This window comes from Pezoporus flaviventris, unplaced genomic scaffold (assembly GCF_033815535.1).
Source record: "Pezoporus flaviventris isolate CSIRO_AGI_PZ_B2104156 unplaced genomic scaffold, CSIRO_AGI_Pfla_v1 ptg000031l, whole genome shotgun sequence".
NCBI classification, from domain to species: domain Eukaryota; kingdom Metazoa; phylum Chordata; class Aves; order Psittaciformes; family Psittacidae; genus Pezoporus; species Pezoporus flaviventris.
This window is the reverse complement of record NW_026892579.1, coordinates 3,599,685-3,614,055: the sequence shown is the minus strand read 5'-3', so window position 1 is coordinate 3,614,055 and position 14,371 is coordinate 3,599,685. Positions and strand designations below refer to the sequence as shown.

Here is a 14,371-nt window from a genome sequence, read left to right as displayed (position 1 = left end):
AAAATTAGCATAAAAACTTTCAATATGTGATCTATGCAATCTCCATGCTGATACGAATGAAGATCCCAGTGAGGAAAGTCGTCGAGGCCACTCGCCTAGCAGCTCCCCCTCCACACTACATGAGGACAGTCACTGCAATACCCTGCATGAGAGAACCTTTCAGCTTCTAAATGCTGCGAATGTGTTCATCATTTTGCTAATTTCCATGCATTCCTTTAGCATTCTTTTCATGCATTCCTTTCAGTACAACCTTCAGGTGATAATAAGTAGCAGCTAAGTCTAAACCCCAATTGTTTCTCCCCATCCTGCAGTTACTGTTTTAATGGAGATAATCCAGCACCACCACTTGGCAACTGGAACATGGTCTCCCAACTTTATCTCTCCTTCATATGCCTTTGTCCCACTGTTCATCCATCACTCATAGCATGTCAAATAACACAACTAATCTCTGTGCTTCCTAGAACAGTTTATCTCAATGACACTCAACACAGTTTCTTAGGTATAAGGATCTCAGCGCACCACCTAAAGCACATTGTTCAGCTTAACCAACTGAGGACATCAGTAAACACCAAAATACAGTTCTCCCAGGCATTTCAGAGAAATAAAATTTCCATTGCAATGAAGATCAAACTTTTAGCATGTTGCTATTTTGAAGACACTTTGTACCACTGCAATTAATTGTTACTATTCAATTATTTGACCTTCATTAATCTAGCAAAAAAAGTACACTTCATTGATATGAAAGCAACCAGGGATTTGAAACAGCATGGTTTTCTGTGCTGTCAATATTTTGCTTCAAAATAAAAAGGCTACATAGGTCAAGTCTCTGCTGTGTTGGCTCCAAGTGAAATAAGCGCTCCCTGCGGGGGTATGGGAAGAGGAAGGGTAAGGTGGATTTTCAGAGGAAGAGCCAGGCAAAATCTCTTATTTCTCTGCTTCTCTCCTAACATGGGGTCAAAGCACCAAAGACAAAAAAACAGGCGTTACACACTTCTGAGCCCCGTGATCGACTTTAATGGTTTAAAGTTCATGCCAGTAACAGCAACTGAAACGAAAACATTCAAGAAGACCTTTCTGAAAACATCTTTGCTTAATAACAAATCAGATGACTAGTCCTGCCAGAGCCTTCAGCACTCCCAAAATGAGAAACATTTCAGCCCCAGCTGTACAGTTTTCCATTAATTTATTTAGTACAGGTTTTTAAATCACTTTGCAATGGTATGCTTCACAAGTTGCACCTTCAAAAAGTAAGTTCTCCTTGTTTATAGTAAAGAACAGAATGTGAAGATCAAACTAATTTAATGATTGTCCAATGCTTAGGAAAAGTAAACACTTCTTGTCCCAGAGGAGAATAACATGATGCAAAACCTAGATTTCTCAGCAGAGCTCTGTCCTGTAACACTAACAGAGATTTCAAGTCTCACTATACAAGGAGGAAAATCTTCAGCCTTAGAAAGACAATTTCATCCAAAAACTGCTGAGATTCCAGATATGAGAATCAATGAAGTCAAATAACCAAAGGAGGCATGAGGCAAAACATGCAAACATGAGCCAAATCTATTAAATTCAAGTAAAAAACCTCAAAGTGATAAAAAAAAATGTTGCTATCTCTGAATTGATTAGGCTACCTCCTTATCTGGTATAAATGTGGAATGCTGTTGACAGCAGCTGAAAATAACTGCTTTTCCTGTACTTTCTTTCAGAAGGAAGAAAAAACTGCTCTCTCCCTTTAGGTTGTGTTAGACCTGTAGTACAAATGCACAATTAGCTAGAGTCTTTTACCCTAGCAGAGATTGACAAAAAGCATCTTGTAAGCCACATTTGCTGACACCTGGATGGCTAAAAGCAATTACACCTGCTGCAGGAAACATCTTGCAATCAGACCAGAAAAATTCTGGTTACACAAGGGGAAATTCTCATTTTAATGTTCAGCTTCAATACCAAAACGTGTTATTCTGGCCCACATACACAAACTGATGCATGTCTGCGGGAGCATCCATTTCTCCCTTCTCTTCATTTTCAGTTACTTTTAAACCAAACATGTGCAACCCAAGAACCTCAGCAGTGTAGTGTCACAGTAATATATTCAGTATGAGAGAAAACTGCAGCAGCACGATGAAATTATGCACTAGCCTGACTTCTCAGACGTACTGCTGATTTTTTTTTACCTGTGTGTTACAACTGTGCTTGGATTATGGTTCATTTCTATGCAGGGTCACAGATTACCAACAGACCAGATACAGACATCTCAAACTCTACATAGATTATAGAGGTGCCCAATGTCTACAGCTGGAAATTTAAAAACTGGTATATGAAAGACAAGCATAGTCCAGTGTGAAGAGGATTTTTACCGTTATTTAAATAAAGGACTTGGTATGCTGCGATATAACTCACTTCTTTTTGGACATCATCCCAAATATCATCCAGATCTCTAAATAAATTTATAAGAAACATGCTCTCGTGGCAGATTTCTAATCCCACTGGAGAGAGCCCAGATCATCTCCATTTAGGGGCAAGCAAGCAACAGCTGCACATTTTTGTTTCCCAGAACAAAATAAAGCAGACCAGAACCTCCAACAGAGATTCTGTTTAGAAAGCTTCTCCTTCTGATATACAGGGGTGTCTGGACCCATTCACGCAGGGGGTGAATCAAACAATACAGCATGTGCTCGTATATCCTGTCTGTACCTGTCAGACTGACATGTCCCATAAGCAACTTTGTCATCTGCCTCAGAATTCCACCAAACTCCCCATGAGTTACATGAAGGAGTGATACTAAACTGGAAAACTGTTCTCCAGGGAGGGTACCCAAAACAAGCTTGTTGTCAGAGAAACAACATCAATACAAGGTCTACAACATCTGCATGGTCTGAACTTGCACATGCTACTGCTATTTAACAAATGTATTTTCTATCTTACAATTTCTTACTGGAGTTAGACATTTACTGAAGGCATGTATTATATTTCTGATGACATAGTGCTATTTTTATTGATTTCCTTGCATATTTAAGCACCTTTCTTTAAAAAGATGACCAAGCTGTGACTGTGTCAGCAGCTCACAAACAAAACCAGCATTCTTTTTAGGCTTCTTCTTCCTAAAAAGCTCTAACATGATGTTTCAGTCCAATTCACTGAAAAAAAAAAGCTGATAATTTGGGGTGAAGTAATTAAATAACACGATCATTTTACAGAGACTTGGTAAAAGGGAGAAACCTGCATCACAGCTACTGCAGTGCTGGGAGTTAGACTTCAATAACAAAGTACAGAAGTGAATTTGAATAGTACAAGTTTCATATTGCATCTTTAAAAGAAACAAACAATGCCATGATAGCAGTACTTTTGCTGGATGACAGCATGCAATAAAAATGTGAAGCTTCCCTTGCAAAAAGCCCAACTACAGTTTGCTTGACTGTGAGAGATTTATAATGTTAACAATGCCACTATAAGTAAATTATGAAACCATTTTCACTGGTAAAGAACTATCACTCCTCACTGTGGAGATTTTCAATTAACTTTCAACTGAAATATGTGACCCAATATTTCTGGGTTTGATATTAAAAGATAACAGAAAGGCAGATTTATTATACTAAAACTGAGTTGCCAACTTCAACTCTGTTACTATCACTTTTCCAGAAGAGCTAAATCTTATTTACAAAAATAAAAATAGAGCTCAATTTGGAATAAGGTGGTACATCATATCCAAGGTCTTTTTGCCTCTGGTTTGAAGCATGTATCACAGCAAGGCCTAAAGGGAATGAAAAAACCCAAAAAACCCAATAAATTAGAAAAAGAAGCCACCATGTCTGGTTTCCTGCTCAAAGCCAAGCACTAATCTATGCTAAATAATTATTGTCAAAAATAGACCTGTAAGTGTTCAGAGTTAGGCTGAGCTTCTGTACTTTTGCCTCCAATTTCCCAAAGAAAAAGAGGCATGTGCTGTCAGTTGCCTCCACATGCAAAGCCTTACGCTGAATGCTTGCACACTCAACAGTTCAGTCCTTTCACATTCAGTAAATCCTCTACTTCCTGGATTCACAAAACCTACCCCGTATACGCACTGTGGTGTCATTTGTCATTTCCCAGCACAGGATAACATACATAAGATAACCTGGGAAGTAGCATCCAACTGCTGCTCCTGTCCGAACTAGCAGAACAGGTTCTTAAGAAATCACTTGGAGAGTTTCCAGCCACAAAAAAAGAAAAATAGGGGGGGAGTAAGGGGGAAGAGCAGGCTTGGGCTTTAAAGGAAAAGTAAATACTTCAAGTTATATAGGAATGGTAAGTTTATCTCTGTAATTTATCACTGGATTTTATTTGGAGAAAAAAAAAATCCTCTAACCCACAGATCAACTGAAAGGTTGGAAGAGACTTGAAATACAGAATTATTTCAGTTCAAGCATTGTGAGAAGAAAGATTATACTGGAAAACGCACAATATACACTAAACTGAATACCAGCTGTGTAACAGGATTATCAGAACTATGTATACAGGAAATATAGTTTAAGAAACCCCCTGTACAAAAGAAGATCATTCCAAGTAGAAAAAAAAAACACAACACATGAATTGTGATCACCTACACTAGAGAGTAGGTTTTCAATGATGAAGAAACACTGCTGTAGCAGAGGTAACATGTCCAAAGGAGCCCCCTGAAAAAATTCCTATTTATGATCCTGTTAAAGAAAAGGCATGGTGTGAACAAGCAGCTCCCTTTGCTACCCCACTGGAGCACACCACTTCCCAGATTCCTTAATTCTGTGCCTGAGCAGGTGGTCTCCTTGGCACACAGCTCCCTTCAAGGAGGGACAATATTACCCATGTTTAATACATTATTACTGTGAACACGTTTAAAGGAGCAACTGCCTCTGCCAGCAGGCAGAAACAGAACCAATCACAACTTGCAAGCTGCTGAATGACACCGACAGTCCTGCCTCTGAAACTTTTGTTATTTTTCCCCCCTCAGCCTACTTCAATTGTTCCCACAACTTGGTCACAGACTCAGAGAAGTTGCCAGAGATCTACAGATACTTCCCACAGCTTGGAACAGGCTCTGCTGTGCTTCACTAGCAGTCACACCAGAGGTAAGGAACCTCTCTTCTTTCATGCTTTTCGTTCTTTCAGCAAGGCACTGTAGCTGTACTTTTGTACAAAAATGCCTGTACTTAAGGGCAGGTTACAATTGGTTATCAAAAATATAGAAATGTGGGCACTGCAGCTCCGAGTCAAAACTGTAGTGCTGCGGAGACATATTAACAACAACAAAGGCAACTGAGACTTTTCTACATGCTTGTGGGACACCAGCTTTCCTTGGGTAGATGATTCACACAAGTAGCATTACACTAGAAGGTGAGAAGCTTTTAACATGTTCCTCAGACCTTCGTGTCTCCTTTTAAATTTATCAAGTTTTGGGTTTGAGGTTGTGTGATTTGGGGTTATGGGGCTGTTTTGGCTTTTTTTTTTCCGTTGGTTTTGGGTGGGGTTGTGGTTTTTTTTTGGCTTTTTTTTCTTTGCCTTGTTGGTTTGGGGTGTTTATTTTTTTTTTCCCTTGTTTGGTGGGGTTTTTGTTTAGTGTTTTTTTTTTATTTATTATTATTCTTGGTTTTAAATACAAAATACACAAAGAGAGTAACTCAAAGTTTTATAGAAACACTTTTGTTTCCCCAAAGCTGCCCAAGCACAGCCCAGCAAAGGTAAAGCTCTTTCACCACATTTAATGCATAAGACCAGTTTTCTGATCTAACACATCAAGAGAGAAAACATTTTTTGCTGTATGATGAAAAAGTACCCTTAATTTAAAAATGTAAGCAGTGTATAGCAGTACTGGAACAGAAATTATGTCACGTTCAAGCATGCATTGAATTGCTTGAATTGCAGTTCAAACTACATTTTTGCTGTGAATGTTTTTAAAGGCTTATTTTCTCTTGTTGGTCATTGTAACTGCCAAACTTGTCATAGAATGCTTCTAGTAACAGAGAAATAATTTATCTAAGATTTGTAACATGAACTTAATTTCAAATGCAAAGTAATTTTTTTCAACTAATGGAAGCATGTAACACACTATGCAACAAAATATAACCCCAGTTTTAATATCACTGGAGTGCATCTCAAACAGAAATATGTCACATAAAGAATTTTAATATGTAGATATACAGATATTTTTAAAAGGATTATGATTCATGAATATGTCGGTTTTCAAGGAATTCCTCCTCCATACAAACATGTTCCCCCTTCTATCAATTCACACCTTACTAGTTACGTCCGCTTAAGGTTCTGGTTTTAGAAAAGTCAGATTTAATATAGACCTTAATTGTGGGAGGCATGTTTTCCCTGTTACTGAACAGCCATACCTAATTCCATTTCCTATTAATGACTGGTAGGCATCAGGCAAAAACACATGCAGGTGCTTGGGCTTGTGCTCAGCAGCCTTGTGCCAGTTTTGAATAGACAAGTACTGGAAGTTCTGGACATCCTGTTACTCCCAAGGCAAACAATCTATTACCAAGTTTTCTAGAAGCTGTTTCCAGTAGGCAGAAGTACCACTTCAGACCTCCCAGTGCCTTCAAACCAATGCCTACAATGAGCAAGATGATCCTGAGAGATAGACAGATTCTTTTCAGGGTTAGTGTTACACAAAATATATTTTCCAGTGAAGAGAGAGGTTACTCTGCCCCACAGAGCATCCTTCTCTCCTAACACAAACAGTGCCTACACACACCTTTGAAAATACGTAGTTTATGTGTACACACACAGATTGAACATACATAGAAACTTGACTCCTGCAGGCAGCCCTTTACTGGACTGCACTGATAGCTGCAGGAGGTTAGACGCCTGTTCACCTGAATTCTGTTCTGCCACAGAGTTAGGTAATTTAAAGAAGACGACAGCGTGGCTCAGCTGTTAAGTTAAACCTAAAAAATTCACACTGATAACATCCCGTATCACAGGAATCCAAATGCTGAGTAACAACAGTCGACAGTCCTGACAGAAGCATGTGCTACATAGCAGGTGGTATTACAAATCAGATGTGAAATACCCCATTTAATTCACAGCAAGTAACAATTTTCTGCCTTTTTTTTTGCCACTCATTTGCCATGACAACTATGTTACCTGCATTTAGAGATCTGGATTTACATATACACCACATTTCTATTTTTAAAAGTTGCATTTATTTCTTATCCTTGGAATACATTAGGAATATAGTGTCTTCACTGGACAATATGGAACTCACTAAAATCAGGCTGTAATCAGCTTGAAGGTGATTGTCACTGACTTTTTTCAGACTACAAACAAGAAAAATGGGAAATAACTACACAGCTACAAGAGCAGCTTTTTATTTGCTTTAAGAATAATTTGATTTAGGAAAAGTACCCCAACTGACGAAACAAATTCCACAGGAAAGTAATGTTATGTTCCCTAACAACAAGGTGTTAGGCACCTGGTGCATCTAGAGGTGGAAGGAGTTAATTTCATAAAAGAAAGTTACTTTTTAAAAGCTAAATCATACCAACAGATGGGAAAAACATGGTTATTTAATGTCTTATTTTGATGAGGGGAATTGATGAGTATGGAGGCTGAAGCACCTGCTCAAGATCCCACTGCCTGGTCCTGCAGCAGTTGCAGGGAATTTAACCCAGTTGAAAACTAGCCCAAAGCATTAGCTTCCAGCTACTCTAACGAACCAGCACACAGACAAAAGTCTTGGTTATCCATGAGGTATGTGGATAACTTCCAAAAAGAAAGATACCAAGCCTGGTGTGTTCAACTCTTCATCGGCGTAATTCCTTGGTATCTACACCTGCCACATTCTCAGGGACTTGAAATACAGATAAAGGTTCTTACTGGTGATCTTATTTCTAGGACACTGAAAACAGCAAAGCTAGTCAAAAGGAAGACTGTAAAAGTAATGGATTAATGAGATGGGGAGGAGAAAAACAACTTTAAGTGTGAGCCTTCCCTTGTCCTCTCCCAAACATGAAAAGTACTGACACTTCAGTAGAAAAGAGACTTTAAAACATAAAGGTAAAAAGGAGGAAAAACTGAGTTTGCTTTTCCTGCTACCAGCACTTGCCAAACTCCGAGACTAATTGTTGCTTCTTGCCCCATCCCAAGGAAGCGCTTTCTGCAGATGACTGAGAAAATGACATTATACAGTACAAGACACTAACTCTTCAATGACTTAATGTACTCCAGCTGCAGTCTTCTTTCCTTTACACAGTTATTTGGGTTTTTTTCTATACTTCCATGCTCTTCCTCTGCTCAGCTTTTTATACTTTCCTTCCTCAGCCTGTCCTCTCCTGCACTAGTGTCTGCACTCTTGCCCTCACCCAACTATTGAATTTGTTAATATCCTTAATACCCTTCTTCACTGACACAACTGCCTAGGGCAACTCTCAGCCTAGCATGAGAATAAGCAACAGAATTCTGTACCCCTAGCATAGGTAAATACAAAATAAAGCTGCTGGGGTAAATCCTAGCAAGTCACCTCCATAATTCTTGGGGTTTCTTTGTAAAAAGAACAAAACTAAAAAATTATGACATATCTTTATAAATCACTTCTGTACTTGAAAACCTGTAAGCAACTTCTGTTTTATCACTGGGAACTTTCACTGACTGAAGTGACAGCAGTGAGACCTTCCAGAGGTCTCAAGTTAATTAACACTTCCTGCTTCACTCTTTTCCCACTTCTCATCTTCCTCACCCCCCCCCTAAAAAAATGAGATTTTTCAGACCTGAAGGTCTCAACCACAGTGACTCCACACTGCCAATGATGAGGTATATTACACCAAGGTTCAAAACAAAGCAATGCAACTTAGAGTAAGACACATACATGAACACAGGACAGTCACCAATGCCTACACATCAACTGCAGATGCTGTGCCCAGGCAAAGCTTTAGAACTCTGCAATGTCCTCTTTGGGGGCCATACAATCTACAGACAATGGTGACAAGGGTCTTCAGGTTCAACAGCATTTAGCCCTGCATGCAGAGTTCCTTTTTGTTCGTCACTATATACTCAAATCTTAAACTTACCTCCTCTGAACACGTAGAAGATTCCCTTCCTATTTAGGAGTATCACACTGCTTGCAAATTGCTATAGAAATTTCTTAGGCCAGGTAATTTTTGGTAACAGTTTTAAACACAACCAAGGATCATGTAACTTGATGGTATGCTTTGCATCACTGCATTGTGGTTATTAACACATTTATTTTCAATGGATGAAGCTGAATTACTGGGGTTTGGGGACATCTCATTTTAAAATCTATGGGATAGACTGTTACACAATAATACTTTTTAACAATGCCCTTTCAGGGCTTCACTTGGTTGTATAGAACAGCAACAAATCAAGTGTGTCAAACCTCTTCCATTCCACTGATATCACTGCTGCATTTAGTAAACATATGACAGGAAACAATCTGTGTCCCAAATGGCTGTGGCATTTCCAAAGGAGACAAATTTATCCTGTGTGACTTTCAATGGAGTCAATGTAGTTGTACCAGGAACGAGGGTGGCCCACAGTTTTCTCTCTGGTCACATACCTCCTCACACTGTGAAGGACACCCAGGAACAAAGATAAAAATAACCTAATACAAATCAGGGAAACAGTCACATGTCAGGGAAGGAGGACACAACAATTGTGATCCGTGACTCACTCTAGGGCACCAGGTGTAGAGGACTCCTTACATGGAAACAGACTTTGTCAGCCCCATGATCTCTACCTGCAGATTCACACTGCGCGTAAGACTAGCCTTTCACATCCACTAACAAACTGGATTGAACACATAGCTACATAGCAGTGCGGCCAACAGTTTCTTCTATGCAATACTTAGTCTTGTCACACATGAGTAACACAACTTTAAAGAAAGGTCAAATATAGTTTGTCCTTTCACTGCACTTTTAAGAAGAGGTACATGAATAATACTTCCTAACAGTGACCTAAAACACAGTCAGGGGACTAAACAAGGGAGAAGAGCTACTATTTGTGGCAATGATCAGCCTTTATTTCTGTGTAATTATTTTTCAGACTGTCCATTTTGACCTTGGTAGCCACCCATATGCAGCTCTATTACTGAATCTGTTTCTCTTTATGCGTACTTTAGGTGGGTGACAGCGCCATGGAAGATTAACAAGGAAGGTATGTGTTTATTAGTTAAAGCCATGTGCTTGTAACAACAAACTTTTTGTGATACAGACACAGAATTTGCTTCCTTTGCTTATGAGAAAACAAATCCCCCAGACAGGCTGAGTAGGGTAAAACAACAGGCAGGCATTTCAAAATACCTATATGAGCTTTTAAATCAAGAAAACCAAGTTACTCTATTTTGACTTTTCTTCATCTCTTCCCTACACCACTTTCTAGCTGTAAAAGGTATGTATTTTAAATTACACTACCTTTCTTTTTTTAAGATCCTTTTGTATTGCTTGTCTGGTCATGTATGTCCAAACAGATAATGCCGGCTCAGCTCAACTGAGCCTTCTGACTTACTGCCTGCTCCCTCAGCAACATCTCTCACCCATTCTAAAGGGAAGAGTATTTTTTCCCCCTCACAGAGAGATCTCACTATTTCTCCTCACCTGTCTTGGCCTTGCATCTGCAATGCCCAATCGGCTAATACTGTTTTATCTGGAAGTACTTCAGAGACCCAGGTCCTTCCCCCTTGAAACATCCAAGTGAAACAGGCAGCAATGTAGCAGTGCAGGTGCCAGCACGTGTGCACTTAAATCTAATGCAGCACACAGAAATGGACTTATTGTGCATATATGCTGGGAAAAACTTGTGCTGTTCCAATCCTTACAAGGCCCCAAGAAGTCAGGAAGAAGACAGATATGTTTCTGTCACAGGTCACACACTGCCAGAAGACCACAGGTTGCATACACCCTGCATTAAAAAAAATGATGCAACAAGTTTTGTTGAAGTAATCCACAAGAAATACTGTTCTCTGTGCAGTGTCTGTCACACAAGCTGGTTACACAAACTTTTATGTACTACTGTAAATGCATTAGTGGTTCATCTAACATGCCTTGTCTAGAAAAAGATAAACAGCCTAATGCACCCCTGCCCGTCATGGGCTGGGAGAACAAATGTACTTTCAGCCAAGCCACCTGAGAATTACTGTGCATGTTTTGCTTTTACTGCACTTGGGGCAGACAGTGACAATCAAAAAGCTAAGCAGAATACTTGGCAAGCACTTTAACTGCTTAAACAGACAAAACCAGGCACCGCATAAAGTCAAACAAAGCTGAAAAATTATAGTCACTACAAAAGTAAGTTCTTGGTTTGTGTCTTACTCATAATAAAGTTAAGATCAATTATAGCTCAAAGCATGGTTACAAAATCTGAAGTTCAGTTTTAGGAGGAGATGTCATCACATGGAATCCTCTAAAGTTATTAAAATATCCATGTGTAATCTGGTTTCCTTTGAAAGCCTCTTTTTAAATACAACACTGGCACTGGCAGCACATATATTGTGCTCATACAGTACTATTTGACCCTACAGGCCTACATGGAAGGACAGAAAAAGAAGAGTCTGAAAGACGCTCCTGTTTTACTTTAAGGTTTTTCCATTTTAGCTACATCTAAAGACAAATTCGTGGACAACACAGTATCCGATTCAGTCATGCTTATCATGTTATTTGGGCAGCAGATATCTGACAAGGAGAAGCCTGGGAAAGAGATGATCACAATATAAATTTACAAAACATTCATAGAATCACAGAATAGCTTCAGTGCAGGTTTAGGAGCAAGGTTTGGGAGAGACATGTCTCAACATCATCTTGAAAACCAAATTTTCATATTGTGGCAGCACCTACAGATTCCACCTCACTATAAACTAAGCATGCATATGTCCAAGCCAGCCTCTTGTCACAGAAAGTTCATACAGGAGGGTTTTACACTGCAACTACTCTTTGACAATTTTAAGATTACTGGCACCCCATGCTTCATCTGCATTTAAGATATACTTAAAATAAAACAATTCAGAGACAAAGTTATATACAAGTTTTATTTTGCTCCTCATGGCAGCGCTCTGCCTTTGCACCTACATTTAGTAACACACTGTCCTAGATGTGTATTACAAAATACACATTAGTCCTTCCTCTGTTGTGTCTGTTGAGAAATGTATTACTAAAAATTCCCTATAAAAATGATGCACTAGCTTTTAATTACACGCCCTAAAGAATTTTTATTTGGAATGCAAATGCTTCAACAAGATTTCCTGCCCCAACACCTTCCAAAATAAGGTACTGGTAAATCAGATTATCTGCCCAGGTCAATAATAGCCAGCAGTAATATCCAGATCTCCTTGCTGAAATATCTGTGACTCTAGCCATTTCATCAGGCTTTCATCTATGCTTGAACAAATGAAGTGGAGGTGGGAGGGAAATCAGCCATGGCCTTTTTATAAACTGTAAAGGATGAAATGGTGTCGTGGTTTAAACCCAGTCAGGTAATTCGTTCACTCACTTCCCCCCCTTTCTTGCCCTCCCCCTGCTCCCGGAGGGACGGAGAGGAGAACTGAAAAGAATGCAACTCCCACGGGTTGAGATAAGAACAGTTTAGTAACTAAGGTATAACACAAATCACTACTGCTACCACCAATGATAATAATGATAAAGGAAATAACAAGGGAATACAACACCTCACCACCAGCCAACCGATAACTCGCCCCCCCCAGCCCGACCAAGCTCCGACCGATACCTCCTCCAACCCTGCAGTCTCCCAGCCCTTCCGGCTAACTCCCAGTTACATCCTGGGCATGACGTGCTGTGGTATGGAATAGCTCTTTGGTCAGTTTGGGTCAGGTGTCCTGTCTCTGCTTCCTCCTGGCTTCCCCTCCTCCCTGGCAGAGCATGAGGCTCACAAAGTCCTTGGCCAAACCAAAACATCTCTATCAGCTCTGTTCCCGAGCCGAAAGTCAAAACACTGCACTGCACCAGCTACCAAGGAGGAGAAACATGACTGCTACTGCTGAACCCAGGACAAATGGTCAGGACCTATATCAATGATGTGGGTAAAACCCACATATCCACAACTTCCATTTTACAATTCCCCAGCACTGTTAAGAAGCAGGTGTTCCATAGTCTTCAGGAGAAGCAGCACAATACAGCACAGACCTAAACTTAAAAAATAAAATTATAAAAAATACTGTTCTAATCTAAAAACATGGTAAAGGTAATCTATTAATTTCAGGATTTTTAGAACTTTAAAACAATCTCTATTTGTACTGATCAAAACACTTCTGTATTTCTAACTCTTCACTTTCCTGCTTTCCCAGCTCCACAAAGGCTCTCTAAAACAAAAAGAGAAGATAATAGGCACTTTGCACTGTTCCTGACAACTTTTCCTCTTTCCTGCCCTCTTAAAACCTCTGATTTGTGCCCTCTGCTTTCTTGTTGCCATGGAGAAGGTCCAATACATAACCCGCTCTGCTCTGAGGAGAGCCTCAACTATTGAGGTGAACCCACAAGCACGCCAAAGGCTCCAAGAGCTCTTTGTGAATTTCTGCCTGATTTTAATTTGCCTCTTGCTGATCTGTATCATTGTGATGCTCCTCTGAAGTTCCAGCACTTCTCTGCACTGTCCTCCAAGAGAGTCGCCCCCAGAGGGAAGACACCCAATGCAAAGATCCTCTTGTGAGAGGGGCTAGCACCTGGACTAGAGCTGTATGCCAACTATCGCACTGTCTCTTACTACTTGCTACATGTATTAAAAACATACTACTTCTGTAAAGAACGATGTTTAGAGCCTGTTGTTACAAAGCTGTGCATGACCTTATGTCTCAAGAGATGCCTTTTCTGAATGGGGTAAAGTACCTGCTCTTCATGGAGTTGGTAAGTTCCTCAATGTTTCAGCTACATCCCACAGATAGGAACTTCACTTTTGTGGCAAGCAGAGTGTTTTCAGGTTTCTCTGAAAGTCCTTAACTTGGTGGGGTTCCAAATTTGACCTGTGTCTGCCAGAAAAACATTTACAGGCACACAGCCCTCAATGCATCCTAGGGAAATTTCTGCTCTGCTTACTCCAAGATGCTGTATCTCTCCATTATCAACTGAAGGCATTCAAATTGGTTTAGTGTTTTTTTTTTTAAGGAAATATGAAAATAAACCAAAAATCTCTTCTAACCCTGAAATAAAATCCCATTTCATATGCTTTCCTCCCTGTTTAAGGGATCTTTTATATATATAGTCTTGTATGTGTGTATATATATATAACCCACACACCTGGATTTGAGAAAGAAGGAAGAAAAAAAATAAAAAGGCATCTTCATTTACAGTATTTTTCACTCGATACATCCTTACAGAACTAAGTGACATCTGAAAAGTTTTTTCATTGTGTTTTGCAGAAAAAAAATGAGACTTCCACACTGGTATCAAAGATT

The 14,371-nt window shown here is 39.6% G+C and overlaps 2 protein-coding genes across 11 annotated transcripts in view; one reads left to right on the top strand and one right to left on the bottom strand.

Annotated features, from left to right (window-relative positions):
- CEP85L (centrosomal protein 85 like) overlaps positions 1-14,371 on the bottom strand; it is a 143,104-nt gene that overhangs the window by 43,967 nt on the left and 84,766 nt on the right. The gene's annotated exons all lie outside the window — the stretch shown is intronic.
- Positions 4,747-13,725, top strand: PLN (phospholamban). 3 transcript variants are annotated; one of them, XR_009744506.1, is made up of 4 exons: positions 4,747-5,078; positions 5,642-5,687; positions 10,094-10,128; positions 13,268-13,381. XR_009744506.1 is itself a non-coding variant. In XM_061460047.1 (3 exons), exon 3 carries the CDS (start codon positions 13,391-13,393, stop codon positions 13,547-13,549), a length of 159 nt encoding a protein of 52 aa, XP_061316031.1. In that variant the 5' UTR covers positions 4,927-5,078; positions 10,094-10,128; positions 13,268-13,390; the 3' UTR covers positions 13,550-13,725. The 3 variants fall into 3 exon arrangements, 2 of the variants coding, with proteins under 2 accessions (XP_061316031.1, XP_061316033.1); XM_061460047.1 differs by lacking the exon at positions 5,642-5,687 and having other exon boundaries at positions 4,927-5,078; positions 13,268-13,725; XM_061460049.1 differs by lacking the exons at positions 5,642-5,687; positions 10,094-10,128 and having other exon boundaries at positions 4,942-5,078; positions 13,268-13,725.

Excerpts from the sequence above, each read along its gene's own strand:
- PLN (XM_061460047.1), top strand. The coding sequence starts at position 13,391 with ATGGAGAAGGTCCAATACATAACCCGCTCTGCTCTGAGGAGAGCCTCA.